Raw genomic sequence first — 20,118 nt, 5'->3', positions numbered from 1 at the left:
ATCATAAGTCTGTGAACAAACACTAAACAAAAGCTGGTATGGAATGCTATTTGACTGTCTGTTTAGTTAGTCCAGTTAGTCATATTTTTAACTTTTTTTTTTACATGACTGAAGAGAGTTTTTTTTGACTTTTAATGTCCTTTGTTAACTCACTAACGACTTCACTATCCAACTGTGAAAATTCTATTGTGCTACCAGGAGCACAATGTACATGGTGTGTCAGTTATTTGTTCCAATTTTGATACGTAAATATTCTATTTTAACAAAGGTTTGTTTTAAGATGTTTAAGTTTTTTCGTGAAAATTGTTTAATTTTTAATAAACAAATGTTCTATTTCAATAAATGTTCATTTTAAACTTATTTTTTAGCAGAAAATCATGTTCGGTTTTTTGTGAAAATTGTTATATCTGTAGTAAGCAAATGTTTTGTCAATAAATGTTTGTCTTAAGCTTATTTTTCAACAGAAAATTATGTTCTATTCTTCGCGAAAATTGTTCTATATTCAATAAACAAATGTTCTATTTTTAAAAAATGTTCGTTTAAAACTTACTCCCTCTGTATTTATATATCTTTCTCACTTAGAATCTTGACACTATTCACAATTAGGGAGAATCTTTTAGATTTTTCTCAATATATAAGAAAAAATATAGTCATGTGGGATCTTGTTTGATTCGTCTTATTGAGCACTTTATTAATATTCAATTATTATAATTTTTACTAATATATAATATAAGATATTTAATGTAAAAAAAGTACATTGGAAAACGTGCAAAGTCAAAGTAGGAAAGATAAAAAATATAGAAGGAGTATTATTTAGCAAGAAATATGTTCTATTTTTCTTGATGAGCAAATGTTCTGTTTAAGTCATTGAATTCTGGTATGTTTCACTTTAACGGTAAAATATTCGTTTTCGTAATTGAATCCTGGTAATGTTTCACTTCAACAATAAAATGTTCGTTTTTCTAAGTGAATTCTTGTAATGTTGTACTTCAGCAGTAAAATGTTCGCTTTTGTAAATAAATTCTTGTTATGTTGCACTTTAACAGTAAAATGTTTATTTTCATAAATGTTATATATTATATTGTGGGAGAACAATTCATTGTGCTCCTGAAAGCACAATGTATGGATTAATCCAATTGTCTTTTCTAAATTTTGGTCGCTTGGATCATTTGAGGTCTTACGATGATGCCTCATATAGTTGTGTTTAGTCAGAAATGTCATGGAAAAACTAACCATAGATGAAATTGTTGAGAATTTTTCCTAATCAAATTGATTTGCAAATCAGCAAGTTCTATTATCTGGCAAGTGTAGTGAACTAATTCAGACATTAACCGAAGATCAAGAAGTCACACTAAAATTTTCCCCATAAGCACTTCAAAAATTCAATTAAGTATTTGATTGCAAAAAGCCGTTAACTATCTTCTTACCTCATTGGTAATACTCAAGTACCAAGTACCAACAGCAAATTTAATAGAGGCTCTCTAGCAAAAACTAAAGTTAATTACGCCTAGTTGTTAGTTTCCTCAAACCTCACACACCTCGTTTGGGAACCCATCCAGCTGCATGCTGATAATTGAGAAGCTAGGCAAAGTAGATGATATACAAAGCCACTTTCCGGAGTTGAACTTATAGATCCCGGAATAGCATCAACAACAATGTCAAAGCCTTTAATAGGACCAGGTCAGCTGATACCAATCACCATCAATGGCAAAAATTACACATGATAGCAAAAACTATAAAACATCAAATGCATTCCTTAGGTTATAATCCGATTTTCTGTTTCGGAAGGCTGCAGCTGCCGTCATTATTGGTGGTAGCAGGGCAGATTCTTCAGGAGTTGGTTCAGAACCTTCTTCTTTACCCATCTCTTGAGCTTTTCACCATAATAGAATTTATTTGCATCCCCACATTTAGCCTTTTATAAAAGAAGCATAACCAATCATTAAGAGTACATGTATGGATGTGATCTGCGGGAAATCTACGTGCATATATAAATGGTCTTTTGCAAGAGTCTTTTGCATCTGAGCACCAAAGTTCGAACGACCAAAGTTGAACCAGACTGTATTCCCAGTCTGCTTGAAGAAGTTGCTTCACTTGATGAATCAATCTGATCCAGTTTACATCCACAAGTTAAAAAATTGGACTAAAAAACTCAATGAACTACATTAAGTACAAGTGCAAATAAATGAATACATGAATATAATTAGATAGAAAAGCCAAGACAGTGAAGAGCAAGAGCATGTTATCATACCAGCCTAGTTCTTCAACGGTACCAATTTCCAGTTCTGCAATGCTTGTTTTCTGCAATGTCATTCTACTTTCATCTACATATCCATAGTTAATTGTCTACTTGTTAAATCCACGGTGCAATGCCTAATCTCTAGTCAAAAAGGGCATACAAACTTCTGTGATTTTAGCACCAGAAACCTTCAAATCTAGCTGGTTCTTGCTACCAACATGTCATCCTGAATCAATTTCTCAGCTTTCCCTCTTCCTAGTGCGGTTCTTTTGGTAGTTCAAATTGAAATTTATTTGTCCATAATTACATTTTGACCAACAAGAAACAGTGTATAGATAACAGCAGCATGTCTGCAATATGTAACACTTCAAGAACAATCGAATCTGAGATCTAAACATTCAGGAGACTCCTGAACTTTACTCGTCGTTTAATGCTTCCCATTCTATCATAGCCAATGCCAATTTTACTATGCAACAATTTCATAGCCAGGTCTGCATTTCCCGCTTTTCTCAGGGAATTGATCAGAACCGTACGAACTCTCCCAGGTACCTCTCGGCCCCTATCAACAATTCCATCAGCCAATTTGCAAGCCTGCTCGATGCGCCCTGCTTTGCACAAAGCATTAATCATATCTTCACAAGCGTTTTCAGGTATTACACCCATAGGAGCTAGGTCATCCAATATCCTGCAAGCCCTGGCAACTTTACCTGAAAGGCAAAGTCCGATTGCAAGAACTCTAAAAGAAGCTGCAGTGGGAGCGATACCCTTATCAATCATCGTATTCCACAACTTTAATGCCTCTTCGTTTTTGTGTTTTTTGAACAATCCATCCATGAGTATGGTGTATGTATAAACTGTTTGGTCACAGCCCTCGGTATCCATCTGATCAAAGAGTGTCAAAGCTTCGCCGATTTTGTCACCTTTCACTAGAGCATCAATCATCGCATTATAGCAATAAGAATCACGTGTGCAACCGTTGTCAGCCATCTCCTCAAAAAGCCTTTCTGCTTCCTTAACTCTCCCTCCTTTGCCCAGGCCATCAATGAGAGAGCAATATATAATAGCATTGACACCAATCCCATTATCTCTGCATACCCTGAAGTATTTCATGGCTTCTTCCAGTCTACCACTCTTGCAAAGCCCATTGATAATGGCTCCATAAGTAACTTCATCAGGAGTAAGACCCTCTACCTTCATTTTCTTCAAAAGACTTAAAGCATCATCCACATTTCCACTCTTGGCATATGAATTAATTAACGCAGTATATATTGCAATGTTTGGACTACATCCCCTCTGACTCATGTCCCCGAAAACCACAAATGCTTCCGCATACTTCCCACCTCTACAAAGCCCACAGATCACCAAACTATATGCATGAGGTGGGATATCGAATCCCTTCTCCACCATCTCATGGTAAAGAGATAAAGAAGCATCAAAATCGTTCTCTCCGTAGCAAACCTGGATTAAAGTCATGTATGTAATCTTATCAGGCTCTACGTTTCCAACCTCCATCTCTTTCAATTTCTCCATCGCCTTCCCTATCTTCCCAGCCTTGCAATACCCTTTAATCAAAGTATTATAGGTAACAATATCGGGCCGAGTTTTCCCATTTTGCATCACCTCAAACACCTGCTCAGCAGACTCAATAAACATAGAATTTACTAGCCCGTTCATCAGGAAATTGTAAGTATACAAGCTAGGTTCAATCCCATTATCCTTCATTCGTCGCCATACCCACAACAACTCCTCAACCATTCCAGTATTTCCGAAACTCTTAATCAAAGAGTTGAAAGAATTCACAGTCATAACAAAGGACAACTCCTTAAAATAATTAAAAACAACCTTAATCCTACCAGTATCATTTGAAACACTCAAAACATTAATCAAACAAACAAAACATTCAAGTTTCTGCCTGTAATTCTTCTGCTTACCAGCCCAATTAAAGAAGCGAAAAGCAGTGTCTGGTTTTGTTTTAATATGGGTAGAACTCAACACAAAAGTAACAAAATTGGGAGTTAGTCTGATTAAGAACTTGTTGCAATAATCAGTCAATTTGACCTCCATCATTGGTGAATCATCAAGGACTTCCAGGATTCGGGAAACCCATATGGAGGTCTGGAGCTTCTGGTTGGACTGCAAAACGACGTCGGAGATGTCGGTGAAGGGTTCAATCCATTCAGATGGAGGGAGTGAAGTGCTGAAGAATACCAATTTGGGTTCGAGGTTTGGTCGAGGATTTTGAAGATGGCCTGGGGTTTTGGGGGATGGAGGAGAGAGAAAATGGTGGTGTCCGCCATTGATAAGGGTATAGGTTTTTAAGAAGTTTGAGAGAGGGTGAAGAGGTCTGAGAAGAACCAGGGGTCTAATCATCTGAGGGTTTTTAGAGGTGATGCTGGTGCAAAATGACACGCCTTTTTCAGACGTTTATCTCCCTCCTCTCTTCTTCCTTCTAGAAAACCATAAGACTGCAGAACTTTCTGCAATTACAAAGCTTGAACCTGGGGACAGCATGGATCCAATATAAGCTTATGATTTCAATATTTTAACATGAACACTTAATTTGATTAATAATTTCTGCCAAAAACTAATCTCAAGTATCATAAGGTGAGCAGTGGTAAATCTAATAAATGACCCACACGGGTTTGGACTCGTTCAAAAACCTACATAGGGTCAGAGACTGATAAAAAAATTCAACACATCAGTTCAAATCACAAATTACAACCAATAACTAGAGAGTTAACCCGTTGGCTTACAATTATATAAGAAATTCTACGAGTTCTCATACTTTGAGAACGTTATAATACATCATTATCACTAACTTGAACAAAAGTAACTTGAACAAAAGGATCTCTTTCAAGAAATGTGACTAAACTAAAATTCAAGTCTATCGCTTTTGTAATTCACAAAAATACTCCAAACCCTTCATCCTTCACACTCCATAGCCTAACAATTAGCAAGACATGATAACTAGTTGGGTCCAAAATTCCATATTCTCATCGCCCCATCATCCTATTTCTATCAATTAACAAAGAAATAAATGACAATCATAAAAAATCTATCAATTAACACAATCATGATTTGTCAATCAATGACTTAAGTGTTAATATATTCAAAGTATGCTATCAGCACTTTATTAGGAAATTTGAAATCTTTAACCATTAGGAGATTATACAAAACTAATTAGCCAAATTAGGTAATGTACTCCATATTTCCATGAAACTATCCCAGTATTCAGTGTTAACAGTTATCACTATCAAATACTTCGTATGAAATCATAAAAAAAAAACAACAGAAATGACAAAATACAAAGAAAAGGAGATTCGTGTGATCTATTTTGGCTTACCACTACCATGTACTGGGAAGAGTGGAAGCTACTATCTGCAGCAGCGTTGCGCGTGCACATCAAACCGCGGAGTGCCGTCGGTGACGTGGTGAGACCGTCGTGAGTGGTGAGAGAGTAGCAACTAACAACTGAAGAATAAAAGAGAACCCTTGAGCCAGGTAAATTCAAGGAGAGAGATGAAGAGCATAAAACGCAGTCAAAGTTACTAGGGTTTTTTGTCCCAAACTACCTTTAAGTTTCATGTTTTTGCGAGAAACTACCTTATAAAAATTTTATTGTTCTAAACTATCTTACTTTTAACATTTTGTTATTGACAGCTACCTTATGCCGGTTTCCGGCGTAGACTTTTTTTCCGATCATTTAATATCACATGTTTAGCACGTGACCTCTCTATCCCATTATTTTTCATTTTCACTTTTGTCCCAAACTACCTTTAACTTTCAAGTTTGTGCGAGAAACTACCTTATTTTTACCATTTTGTTGTTAAGACCTACCTTATGTCGGTTTACGATATTGACTTTTTTCCTATTCATTTACTACCTCTGTTTTTATTTAGTTGCAACGTTTTGACTTTCACGCTTGCCAATGTACAATTTCAAATCGTTTTATCTCTAATTGTATGTAAGTAAAAATTATAAAAATTTGATATTATGAAAGCTTACATCGAAACGAATCAAACAAGACCCCACATGACTATATTTTGTTTAACATATAAATCAATAAATGTGGTCAAATAAGAGAACATGAATAGTGCAATTTGTCAAACGTTGCAACTAAAAAAGAACGGAGGTAGTATTTCTTAAATGTGCGGAATTTTTTGGGCAACAGAAGCAACTGTTGCTGGTAGTCATAGTATGATTAGAGAAATTAGTAGGTGTAATCAAGTCTTTGCAGTTCGATCATATGTTCATATGAATGGAAAATACTAATTTTGCTACATTTTGTCTTACATGATGAATGCAAATACAATATATCAAGTGATGAATGCAAATACATACATGCACCTACTTATTAACTGATCGAATAAAAAACTTCCATAATAGTCAAATGATTGCCAATTGTTTTAGGCAAAAACAAAATACATAGCACACATAAAATGCTTATATAGTAGTAGCATACATAAGTTTACTCGAAAATACATCAAATTTGAAAAGCAACTTGTAGTTGAGTTAATTGAGTGAAAGCTAAATTATGTTTGACTAGCAAAATCAAGCACCACTGTTGAAATGCAGATGGATTGAGATGGTTGACTTGGTTGTGGGGGTTGCAGGGTGCTTGTTTGAACTTGATCACCAGTGCCCTTCCTCTTTCTTTTCTTCTTCTTCTCTATATTTTGCACCACTGGATCTATTGACTTTGGCTTTCCTCCTTTAGACTTTGGAGCAGTTGGTTGTGGTGTTTTTTTGCACTTTTTCTTGTTGTGGCCAAGACCACCACAATTTGAACACTTGTTTTGCTTCTTCTCTCTGGCTACTTTCCCTTCCTCTGGTTCCTTAATTCTTTTCTTTTGCTTTGGTCTATCGGGCATAACCCTAATGGTGGGAGGCATAGGTTCTACAAGGTCTGTCTTCTCCCATTGACTTTGTCCTGGCATTGGATGAAAAGCTGGAGCATATGTAGCTGCATATGACTGGACATGATATGCCACATGAACATAATCCTCATAGTTCAACCTTTTCTTCTCTATGCAAGCCAAAGCATGGCAGCAGGGGATTCCAAGTAGTTCCCACCTATAACATCCACATTTCTTTTCCAACAAATTAACCGCATAAGTCTCGTTCTCATAGTCAACCTCAAATTCCCAAACATCAGCCTGGTTAACATCACATTTCCTCACATACTCCTTTTGTTTTGCAATCATTTTGACAACTGAAGGCATGATTAAACCTTCATACTTCTTCAAACCATCCGTTTTCTGATAACTCCTTTTCATCACCCACCTCCTAATCCACTCCATCAATGATAATACAGGTTTCACCCTAGCTTCTCTAATGACGTTATTGAAACTCTCACAACAGTTGTTCAATTGCATACCTGATTTGCATTTAGTAGAGAAAGCATGCCTATACCATTGAGAGGTTGGGATAGCAGCCAACCACTTGTAGGCATCCGCAAAAATTAGCTTAATTTTCTCCATTTCCTGATTAAATAGAGCCTGGTGAAGCAATAAAGAAGGTAGCAATCAAGAATACCACATTAAAATAAACCAACAACCATAAATTTTATAAGGTAGTTTACGATTGCAAACCTTCGTTGATGCTCTAGCTGCTGCCCAGAATTGTTGTCTGTAAATTTCACCAGGGAATGATCTCTTGAAGTTAGCCCATATGTGCCTACAACAAAATCTGGTCTCAGCAACAACCAATTGTGCAAAGATAGTGATCAATGCATATATTCCCCCCGAGAAAAGCACTCCGTTCTTGATGATGGAGTTCAGATTACCATATGTAACAGTCTAATGAGGGCATCGAGGGAAGCTTTCCTATCCATGGTGCCTAACTCTTCGTTGAGTATGTTTAATAGTTATCCTATTTTCGCAAAGTTTAATATGTCGATAAAAATTTTGGTGTAGAATGTTCAAGGAGTTGGCAACAAGGTGGCAATTATTAAAGAATTAATTAGGATTAATAATCCTCTTATGTTAGTTCTTGTGGAGACCCACCTAAGTGGTGATCAAGCCCAAAAATGTTCGTGATAAGACTGGTTTCTCTAGCCAGTTGAGAGTTGAAGCTCAAGGTTTCTTTGGTGGTATTTGTATGTTTTGGAGATCTGATGTGGTTACTGTAACTACTTATGAATCTCACTCGCAACATTTAATAATGGAGATTAGAAAGGTGGGAGATGACCCTTGGTTATTTTCAGTTGTGTAGGTTAGTCCTGATAGCATTGATATGCGTGATTTATGGACTAAATGAGCATTAAGTCGAAATATTCAGGTCCATGGCTCCTTGCGGATGACTTTAATGAAACGACTTATTTGAATGAGAGCAATGGTAATGGGAGAACTGAGATGGAACACAGATTCCACGACTTTTCTAATTGGGTTGATAATAATCATTTGATGGACCTTGATTACTCTAGGTATGCCTAAACATGGTTTCGAGGTAACAACATGTCCACGTTCAAATCTGCCCGTTTGGATCGAGGACTAACCAATGATGAATGGAGACTACTTTTCGGAAATCAGTAGAGAAGACAGAGATAAATTGGTGCGTGAATTTAGTTCATGCAAAATTGTTGTTGCTCTTAAAGATACGAAACCTTATAAGCTCTGAGGCCCGATGGGTTTTAACCGGTAATCTATCAAAGGTTTTTTATTCATGTCTCTTCATGCATATGTCTCTCACCAATCCTTTTTCAACCCCTTGTAAAACCCTCTTTTCTATCTTCTTCCTCTCTCTCTCTCTCCTAAACTTCGCAACCCTTTCAAATTCATTTCCTGTTGTTCTCGTAACATTATTCAAGGACAAACCCATAAAACCCAATTCCCCAACATCGAGAAGAAGAAAATAAACTAAGGTCAATTTTCTATGACTAAATCCATAAAAAAATGGTGTGTAAAACCCATGTCTAAAACTCAGAAATTTCCATGGCAACATCAACAATAAGAAGAACAACAACAACCATCATTAATTTTGGGGGAAATTCATAATGAGAGATGGGAGGGAGATAAATGCCTGTAGGTGGAAGGAGAGAGAGAAAATTGAAGGTTTAAGGTGTCAGTAATGGAGGATTGAGGGAGAAGAGATGAAGAAGGAAAGGAGAATAGTTGTACTATACTAAGGATTAAAAATAACGAAAATTTGGTACGTAAAAACGATTTTAAAACACGTTTAAGGGGATTTTGATCGTTTTAAAGTTGCTGTAAATTTTTAGTTCAAGGTATTTATTTCATTATTTTATTTTCTAGGCGGAGATTTCGTAGTGGGAGACTTTTAGCGCGTAAAAGTGGCCTACCAATTTGTTTATACAAGGTACGTACATTGTCTACATGCTATGTGATTTAGAAGCATGCTCTAAGAGTATTTTTATTTATTAGTATCATGTATAGGACTCTATTTGTTCATATATATGATTACTGGAATTGTTTTACATGTTATTTTGCCTGTGTGCTACATGTAAACTAGAAGTGTTATGATTATAATTGTTTGTATGGAAGATTGATGCAAGCAGGATAAGTCAAGTTATTTATTAATTCGTGAGTGAATTAATGTAAGTTAGAGTGAATCATGTTTTACATGGATTCTTTGAGATTATTTATTTATCTTATAAGGATCGTGGACCTTATTTGGTAAGTTACAAGTTCTACCTATATAAAGGTAAAAGTTTATTGTTGGTTGAGTTCAACGAGTAAGTAAGTAAAGATTAAAAAGGGAATTAAAGGAGTCTTGGTTGATAAGTTGTGATCACTTGTTAATCCAAAGATAAAAAGAACTTCTGTTATGAATGATTGATTCTTAATTATGTGTTATGTACTTGTTGGTGTCAACACAAGTAATAAAATGTAATTAATGTAAAGTGCAACGAGAATAGGTTATAGACTTTAGACTGGTGCACGTCTAGAGTTGGACACTAAGGGTTGGAGTACATGGTGGTAGCCCATGGCTTTTCTAGGATTGGATTGATCACCATTCCTCATTAGTTCAAAGGTTCCTCGATGTCGCAGGTCATTTTGGAATATGTGGTAGCTCCCGTATTTCCTATTTTCATGTTGAGACAACTCGTCCAATAACTATTCCATTTAAAGAAAGAAATAAAAGTTTAGAGTCTAGTTCAGTAAGAGTTGTCTGCAGATTATTATATGTTTATATTATATTTATCCTGCAAGTTATATTTTTGAAGTATCATGTTTAGGATATTTATGCTGATATGTAGTACTCAGCTTTGCTTATTACGTGCTTGTTGTGTTTGTGATCATGGCTTTGCCTATTGATCCTGTGGTGATCCTTCGGGGGAGCAGAGTTGAGACGGCATTGACATTACAGGTTCGAAGATGCATATCATTGGGAATCTGGAATGGAGAGACTCTTGTATTATTAGTTTCATTTAAGTTGTTTTCATAGGAGCTTATGTTTCAGACATTAGTTCGTTTTAAGTTGGTGTGTTTAGTTTCAGACAATTGTTATTGATTTCATAAGTTTTAATAAAGTTGATTTTTAATAAGTTATTTTCCGCTGCAAAATTCTGAGTAAGTCGAAACGTTATCACGCGGGCGATAATGCCTGGGTAATTCTCTAAGGTTTATTATAAAAGTATTTTCTAGAAAAGATAATTATCGGGATGTTACATATTGCTGCACAATAAATGGAAAAAGTAGCTTAATTATATTTTTAAAGTTGAATCTTATAATATCCCAAAACAATATATATTTCACACAAAATTTTCATGTTATGATACTCTTTAGAGTACCTTATAAATCATTTTTTTTATATTGTTTGCTACTCTTTTGTTCAATAATATTGCATTTAATTTCAATAATGATTTAGCACGCATCGCGTGCATATAAGGCTAGTTTTGTTAATTGGGGGCATTATGGTAAAAGATGATGAATTTGTATTTTATTACTTAAGGGCATAAAAGAGTTTACCATTTTTGGTGTCCTCTTCCTCTTATATAATAGAGATAATTGATTTCCCAATTCTCTTGTCAAGTGAAGGCAAAAATGTTAGACATCAATGTTACGCGCCTAATAAGTAATAACCAGTACTTGTCCAAATTTCCAGGTATAAGGAACAATTGTTCTATAATCTATATTACACATATAGGTTCACCATACCCATCACATCTACTTTCTCTGTTCTGTCTTAAATGAAACATAGGGTAAAATGACACGTTCATGTATCAATTTTGACTCCAATTTATCGCCATTATATAAAAAAAAACATAGTCAAGTGAGGTCTTTTAGAGATGCATACTATCAAATTATAACTTTTTTTTATATTTTTTACGTGTGTGTACAACTAAAGATATTAATGATTAGAGAAGCGCGTTGAGTTGTGTGAAAAAACAAACATTTCATTTAAAACAGAACGGATGAAGTATTAAACTACTCCCTCAATATTTTTAGATGACCCACTTTGACTTTTGACCCTATTTATATACTTCATCCATATCTTACACTTTGATTATTTTTAGTGATTTATATTTTAGGAGAAACATAGTCATATGAGATCTTGTTAAATTCGTCTCAATGTATATATTTTTTAAATTTTTATAATTTTTACTCATTGATAAATGAAACGGTGCAACTATTTCTAAACGGAGAAAGTATATAACTTTAATTATCTTTTGTAATTTGTATTTAAGGAAAAATATATTCATGTACTCCCTCTATTTTTTTCTTTTTTGAACGAGAAATTTCATTAATTGAAGGCCAAATGGCATCTACAATAGGTATTAAAGAAAAACAAAATCCAATCAAACAAGGTTACATCAAATTCATCTTCCAAGAAACTACAATGAACCAGATCGAGCAATACTACGCAACCCTCTTGTATTTGCTGAATCAAGCAACTATTGATGAGGAAGTCAATCATTATGACATAGTTTGGGAAGAACATTCTTGATCTGGCCATGTTGACCGCATCCGAGATTCCAATACCTTCATGTTTAGTGTCGAACTTCAAACAATGAGAACAATTTCTCATACCTGAAGATAAAAGAACCATACTCACAACTCTCATATGGGAGAAGGACATCTCCACAACAGAGACTAAAAACCTTATAACAGGGTCTGAGAAAAAATCTCATAAAGAGAGACTATTTTATTTAACAAAACAAGAAACAAATAAACCAAAAACTGAAAATAAAAGGAAAAGGGGGCTTACCATGGATGAAATCATCCATGACATCCCCTAATTAGTGAAAAAAGGTAGGGGAGACTAGGGTTTGAGAGAAAAAAGAGAGAGGAGGGTGGCTTGGGTAACTTTTCTTTTGCTGCTTCTTCCCTCTACTTTTTCTATTGCTACATTTAATGCACAATTGTTTAATTAGGCAATGTCACTTTTTGGTAGGTACTTTTTAACCCTTTTAATGTAAAATACTGGAAAAAGGTAAAAAAAAAAGTATTTTTTGTGAAAAAGAGAAAAATAAATATAATAGTATTACTTTACGGTAGGCCAAGTACCCAAAATAAGGAGAGTTTAAATGATGTAATAATTAAAAAGAAACAACTATTTAAGAAAAACACAACAATTAAAAAAAGAACGGAGAGAGTTAATATCTTATTAAATTCGTCTCAATGCATATTTTTCAAGGGTTATGCTATATGCAGCCCTTAGGGTTGCATATAAGATATAAATACACTACTTAAAATGGAAATAAGTTGTGAATTTATGGAAAAAATTTGCATCAACCGATGTAATAAATAATCAATTAATGCAACTTATTTCCATTTTAAGTTTCTTATACACAGCCCTTAGGGCTGCATATAGCTTTTCCCATTTTTCAAATATCAACTTTTTGTAATTTTTACTTATTGATAATTAAATATATAAAGGTTCAATACATATTATCTCGACAAGTATGCCCAAAGAAAAAGAGTCAACTATAAAGATAGAGCCATAGAGGAAGTAGTCAAGCACCCGTGCAAAATGTGGGGATTATGTGGTATAGATATCTTTTTCTTCCTCTACTATTTCTTAAAAAGTGAAACTAGTTTTTAGGCCCGGACAATACCCCGAGTACTTAAATATTTCATTTATTAGTATTATACATTGAAATTATAACACCAAATATTGCTTGATTTAGTGGTTAAATTAAATTAGTTAATCGAAAAAGAGTTGGGACCACAAGGACATTTTTTGTCATTTTAAGAAATTAGTGAGTATCCTAACATGGATCAAGTTCTTTCTGCACATTAAGATGCAGTATCAATCAATCAAATTTAAGGCTGCTCTGTAGCATGGAAAATTTAGACACCAGTACTAGTGGTAATAGGGATAGATTCAGAGGATTTGATCATGTTGTAGAGCTCCGTTGCGACGTCCACCATGGTTGGCCTACTGCCTTCTTCAGTTTCTGTGCACCTAAGTGCAAGCTCTATAGCTCCACTCAGTTCAGTATTTGCCACACCGTTTGTATTCATTTGTGGATCTACAATGTCACCAATGCGCTTGTCTCTGACTTTTTCTGTTACCCATTTAACTATATGAGTCCCCTGATGATCAGCAATGACATCCTTTTCTGTCAAGAGCACAAGAAAAAGCACGCCAAATGAATACACATCTGCGCACTCTGCCACTCTGCCATAATGACGACATTCAGGTGCCAACCATTGAGAATTACTGGTCTCTTCTTCAAGATGTTCTACCACATATTTTTCACCCTCTGGAATGGAAACACAATACTTGTAGTTGAACAATTTGGCAGTTTTGTCTTCATCCAAGAAAACATTATCAGGTTCCAAGTTCCTAAGGATGATAGGCCTATGGAAAGTTGTGTGAAAAACAGAAACAACACGAGATATTTCCCATGCGATCCTTAGCCTGTCCTTCCATTCTAATAGAGGTAGCTTATTTTGGTTCTCATCTCTGAATAATATACAATCTTCAAGAGTTTCAGCTGCTATCCACTCATAAACAAGAATTGGAAATTTAGTCTCAAGGCAACATCCTAGTAGTTTATGGACATTATTTTGAGCAGCCATCTGTGTAGCAACCACAATTTCACGCGATAGCATCTTTAAGAACTTATTAGCAGATGTTGGATCCTTAAATAAACCACTCGATAGCTTTACAAAGACAGCTCTTCCTTCCCAAGAACCTTGATACCATGAAAAATGTTTTAGCCAGGACCATGTATTAAGATTGTTTATGTACAATTCCTCGGACCACGTATCAAGATTGTTTATAGACAACTCCTCATTAATGTAAAACTCCACATTCATTTTGTTAAGTTCATCAACTGAGAAGTAACGTATAGGGTCTACTCTGCCATGAAACAAGGAAGTGCTTTCTGCAAGTACCATAGATTCGTTCCTTACAATGTCTTCTGTGCTTCTTCGGAAAACCTGGCATATGCCCTCTCCCTGCATCAATCAATGAAATTAATAAACTCAATATCATTTTTAAAGCTAAAAAGTTGGAAATTCATACCATCCCATCTACTATAGCTTCTTATCATTGTATCTTATTTCACTCGCCATTGACCATACTGACCCTTTCCTTTCATATGTACAGCATGCAACCAAAAGATGTGGAATCAAAAAGTGGCAAAAGGGCTACCTCAAGATATATAATCATCAAGGATCCCAAGATCTAAATAACTAATTACAGTGATAGACACATGTTTAAGGCGGAAAATTCAAAAAGCTAATTTTAAAACTTTCCTCAAGCCTTTTATCGTCTAGGATGGTGTTGTTTGAAGTGCTAATTTGGGTCAACTACTAAAGCTGACATGTTATTAATCAGAATAGTCCATGAAAAAAACACACAACAACCTCGTCCATTGATATGTCTCATCAACAAATAAAACCTCTTATGAACTGCATTAAGCAAGATTAAGAAAAATATACACTTGACTTGAAAGACATACCTGTAAAAGACTGGTAGTAGGGATAGATACAGAGGATTGAATCATATTCTTGAGCTTAGTTGCAACCTCCACCATAGTTGGTCTATTGTAAACTTCTCTTGCCATACACATGAATGCGAGCTGTATACATGCAGTCAGCTGGTGGTCTTCAATTCTTGTCACCCCTTTTCTAGCAATTGCAGGATCTAGAATCTCGCTAATGCGGTTATCTTTGAAGCATTGCAATGCCCACATACATAAATTCATATGGGTATCTAGCAATATAGTTCCAAACAAGAGCACAAGCAAAAGCACACCAAATGAATAAACATCTATACTTTCTGCCACTCTTCCAGGATGTTGATATTCAGGTGCCACCCATTTTGAATCCCTGTTTTCTTTTCCAAAATCTTCTACCAATAATTCCCCACCGATAGGAATAGAAACACAACGACTGAAGTTGGATAATTTTGCAGTGTTGTCTTGGTCCAAGAAAACATTATCCAGTTCAAAGTTCCGAAGGATGATAGGCCTATGATAAGCTGTGTGAAAATCAGATATAAGATGAGATATTTCCCCTGCTATCCTTAGCCTGTCCTTCCACTCTAATAGAGGTAGCTTGTTATGCTTCTCATCTTTGAGTAATATACGATCTTCAAGAGTTTCAGCTGCCATCCACTCATAAACAAGAATCGGAAATTTAGTCTCAAGGCAACATCCTAGTAATTTATGGACATTATCATGAGAAGCCATTTGTGTAGCAACCACAATTTCACGCGAAACCTTTAATCGAATTTCATTAGAAGATGCGGGACCCCTTAGTTCGCTTTCTGGTAGCTTTACCAGAATAGCTCTCCCCTCCCAAGAACCTTGGTACATATCACAACATTTATGCCATAACTCCACATTCATGTTGTTGACCTCATCAACTGAGAAGTAATGAATAGGATTCATTCTACCATGATAAAAGGAAATGCTTTCTTCAAGTACAGTAGCTTCATTATTTATAAAATTCTCTTTGCTTCCTTGGAAATTTCTGTAGATGCACTCTTCCTACAACAATTAATGAAATTATCAAACTCTTTACATAAAGAAGTTGAGACATGACATCCCCTTCATTGTTCTGGTATAAGGTTGTACTCCTTCTGTTCCTACTTGTTCTTCTTTAAGGAATATAGGAAGAAATCAATCTACAAGCACTTTTTGAACCATCTTACTTACTTTTTGGAACTTCTCTCTTAGTGTGGAACTTCTCTCTTATTCTATACTACTTCTATCTTACTATTTGTTGTCCAAATAAGGTAACTTTCTTTATAGGAAGACTTTGAGGAACATCCCCATTGCGGAAAGTAGAAGAACAAATAGGTACAGAGGGAGTAATTTTATACCATTGAATTCCATTATATAGGTAGGAGAATAAGTACATCTACATAGTATAGGGAAGGAGGAAGCAAAATAAGGCAATATTCTAGTTTGTATTCTCTTCTCGAATATTTAGGGAAGAAGGAAGTGTTCGAGTTGGAGACTAGAAACATCAACGTAATATATATGAGCATCTCTAATTAGAGAGAGGAATTAATCTAAGCCTCTCTAATTAAAGAGGGGAATCTAAGTAATTGTCTCTAATATGAGTATGAGACGGAACTGTTGCAAAATTTGAGACATATTTTATATCCATCTCAAATTCCGACTCTAAATAGCCTTTTTTTTGTAGTGAATAGGCACCTTACTACCTTATATGACAAAAGAAAAAAGAATGACCAAGGAGCCTAAGTCTAGAATATTAATTATGGTAAGAGACACTTGTTTAAGGCTTTAGTTTGGAAAGGCATATGGCAAAAACCTTTCTCAAGCGTTTTTCTGTTTAGATAATTCTGTAAGTATTAATTTAGGTAAAGAAATAAAATTTGCTACATGATTGGAAAATCAGGATAGTTCATGAATAAACACAAAGCAGCAAGGATCTATTGTTCTCTTCACCAAAAAAAGTTTAAAAGTCCAATAAATTCTAATGAGTTCCAGTAAGTTCTAATGAGTCAGATTGGTTTCCATAAGTTCCAATAACTACAAGTTCTAACACATTATATAATAAGATTCAATAAGTTAAACTTCAGATAAGTCCAGATGATTTCCAATAAGTTCAATTCAAAACAATTCAAGAAAAATAAGGTGAATAGACTGCATCCCTAGACATATATCTCAGCAACAAATGGAAACCACTCATAGACTACGTTTAAAGCTGAATGGTGCTAAAAAAATACACTTGTTTAGGAAAGTCATTACCTTAGTCGATGTAATCATGTTCTTGAGCTCAGTTGCAACTCCCACCATCGTTGGTCTGTGGTTTCCTTTTACTGCGATGCACCTGATCGCAAGCTCTATAGATGCTCTCAGCTGGAGGTCTTCAGTGGTTGTTACTGTGGTTCTAGTAATTGCAGGATCTACAATGTTGCTGATAGGCTTGTTTTTTACACCATTCTGCACCCAAGTACGTAACTCAGTCACTATATCATATGTCTCTCCTGTAATTACATCAGTGTAATAATCATATGGCTTCTTTCCTGTCAAGAGCATGAGAAAAAGCATACCAAATGAATACACATCTGCGCTCTCTGCTACTTTGCCATGGTGGTATTCAGGTGCCATATAGCCAATACTCCCTGGTATCCGATCTATTTCAACAAATTCTTCACCCTCTGGTATCGATATAGAAAGACTATAGTCGGATAATCTGGCAGTGTTGTCCTTGTCCAAGAACACATTGATAGGTGTCAAGTGCCCGTGGATGATGGGCCTCGGAAAAGCAGCGTGAAGATAGGCAACCGCATGAGATATTTCCCAAGCAATCCTTAGCCTGTCCTTCCACTCTAATACTAGTTTGTTTTGGCAATTCTCTTCTCTTACATATATACAATCCTCAAGAGTTCCATGTGCCATCCATTCATAAACAAGAACAGGACATTCAGTTTCAAGACAACATCCTAATATTTTGTGGGAATTATTATGAGTAACCATCTGTGTGGCAACTACTATTTCCCGCAAAAAATACTCTTTCCGATTGTCAGCTACATCAGGCTTCTTTACCAATACAACTATTCCCTCCCAAATACCACGATACAAGTCTTGGAAACCCTCTCGATAATAAGAACATTTTTCCACATTCATCTTGTTAAGATCATCAACCGAGAAATGGCGAATAGGACTCGCCTTACCATGAAAAAGGGAGATGCTTTCTTCAACTACCCATGCTCCATACTTTATATAATTTTTTTCGCTTCCCCGAAAATCCCAGTATTTGTCAGTTGGCTGCATCAAGCAACAAATATAACAGATTTTATGGTCTCCAATGGAAGTAAATGAATTGAAATCATTCACTAAAATCAACAGATTTTGTGCATCATTCAACAAATTGTTGGTTTGAATTCTCTTAGGTAGAGTACTTTCATACCTGTGAATTCATTTTTCTTCGATTCCATACTCGTCTTACTCTATTTTCGTTGCGAGTTAACATCTTTGAAGTTCCCTCTAAAAGTTCAGAGTCTTCACTTTCTTCTACCTGGCAAATGAAACACCATTTGCCTTATATCACAAATTAAGGCATATCATTGCCTACTTCCAATCTAAGTAGAACAAATTTTGTTCTAATTAAAGAACAATCGGCATTAGCTTTTTTGTATAACATCTTTAAAAAATTTACACAACATTTCTTATTTTCTAATTTCTATACAACATTGTACTCCTATTATGTTATACTCCCTCCATTTCCTAAAGATCTTCCCTCTTTCCATTTAAGTGCGTTTCCAAAAGATCTTCCCTCTTTTACTTTATTCCTTATTTGTAATTTGTTTTTCCCTTTTTACCCTCTCATGTCCCTATCATATGGTCCACCATTACATTATTAATTCAATTTTACTCCCTTTCTCTCTCCTACTTTAACACATTTTTATTTGTTTATTTATTTTAACCCCTTTCTCTCTCCTACTTTACCCACCCAACACCCACACCCCACACATGTGGATCCTCCTTGGTATTTGTAGAAATAGTAACAAGGAAGATCTTTAGGAAACGGATAAGTAGGAACAATAACAAGGAAGATCTTTAGAAAACGAAGGGAGTACAACATATGTCATTACTATTTCATGGGAACAATATTAATTTAACCTTCTTTTTAAAACAAAATATACTTCATTCATTTACATAAATGCCATGGGAAAAACTTAGGTTGGATTTAGGGATTGATTTCTCCATCAGCTCAATTTACGCTTGTGACCTAGTATTTTCATCATGAATTTAATAATTTGAAAAGTTGAAATTGTAGAAAATTAAAGATATCTCCCACAAAAATAGTTAAATAACACTGAGAATTACAATATCATTGATAGATTGGATACCTGAATCAAGCTCAATTTTGAAGTATGAAGATACATTAATAATATATGAAATGATAAGGAGTACTCTATATAAAGGGAAAAAGAAAGAATACCTCTTTGAATTTCAATGGCAGTGGTCTTTCTGCAAAATAATATGGAGATGAGAAGTCCATAGAATTAGACACCCCACAATTCACTTAAAGTAATGAGTGCATTGTGCTCTCTCAATGTGATTTTACAATACAAAATAGAACATTTACAAATATGAAAACGAACATTTTACTTTTGAAGTGGAATATTACAAAATTCATTTACGAAAACGGATACTTTTATTGTTGAAATGAAATATTACAAGAATTCATTTATGAAAAAGAACATTTTATTGGGAAGTGGAACATTACCATAATCCAAATACGAAAATGAACATTTTTTGTTAAAGTGGAACATACTAAATTTCAATTACTTAAATGGAACATATGCTTATAAATATAGAACATATTTTCAGTGAAAATATAACATATTTTCAGTGAAAATAGAACATATTTTTTGGTGGAAAATAAGTTTCAAAATAACATTTTTTTAAATAAAACATTTGCTTATCGAAAATAAAACAGATTCACAAAATATAGAACATAATTTTCTGCTGAAAATAA

At 34.9% G+C, this 20,118-nt stretch overlaps 3 protein-coding genes across 4 annotated transcripts; all 3 read right to left on the bottom strand.

Moving 5' to 3' along the window:
• Positions 1-1,346: 1,346 nt before the first annotated feature.
• On the bottom strand, positions 1,347-5,751 carry LOC104902960 (pentatricopeptide repeat-containing protein At1g03560, mitochondrial). Of its 2 annotated transcripts, none has more exons than XM_010690914.3 (3): positions 5,583-5,751; positions 2,252-4,737; positions 1,347-2,107 (listed from the first exon to the last, which is right to left on the bottom strand). In XM_010690914.3, the coding sequence occupies exon 2, from the start codon at positions 4,607-4,609 to the stop codon at positions 2,630-2,632; it is 1,980 nt and encodes a 659-aa protein (XP_010689216.2). In that variant the 5' UTR covers positions 4,610-4,737; positions 5,583-5,751; the 3' UTR covers positions 1,347-2,107; positions 2,252-2,629. The 2 variants fall into 2 exon arrangements, with proteins under 2 accessions (XP_010689216.2, XP_010689217.2); XM_010690915.4 differs by having other exon boundaries at positions 5,589-5,750.
• A 1,014-nt stretch (positions 5,752-6,765) lies between these two features.
• Positions 6,766-7,781, bottom strand: LOC104902975 (uncharacterized). Its single transcript, XM_010690937.3, has one exon. The coding sequence runs from the start codon at positions 7,717-7,719 to the stop codon at positions 6,772-6,774; it is 948 nt and encodes a 315-aa protein (XP_010689239.2). The 5' UTR covers positions 7,720-7,781; the 3' UTR covers positions 6,766-6,771.
• A 5,582-nt stretch (positions 7,782-13,363) lies between these two features.
• Positions 13,364-19,679, bottom strand: LOC104902961 (uncharacterized). Its single transcript, XM_010690916.4, has 5 exons — positions 19,579-19,679; positions 18,544-18,651; positions 17,379-18,401; positions 15,117-16,148; positions 13,364-14,610 (listed from the first exon to the last, which is right to left on the bottom strand). Exons 1-5 carry the CDS (start codon positions 19,636-19,638, stop codon positions 13,495-13,497), a joined length of 3,339 nt encoding a protein of 1,112 aa, XP_010689218.2. The 5' UTR covers positions 19,639-19,679; the 3' UTR covers positions 13,364-13,494.
• Positions 19,680-20,118: the final 439 nt, after the last annotated feature.

Source organism: Beta vulgaris, chromosome 9 (assembly GCF_026745355.1).
Source record: "Beta vulgaris subsp. vulgaris cultivar EL10 chromosome 9, EL10.2, whole genome shotgun sequence".
Taxonomy (NCBI): Eukaryota; Viridiplantae; Streptophyta; class Magnoliopsida; order Caryophyllales; family Amaranthaceae; genus Beta; species Beta vulgaris.
Note: the sequence above shows the minus strand (reverse complement) of the source record. Positions and strands in the feature narration are given on the sequence as shown.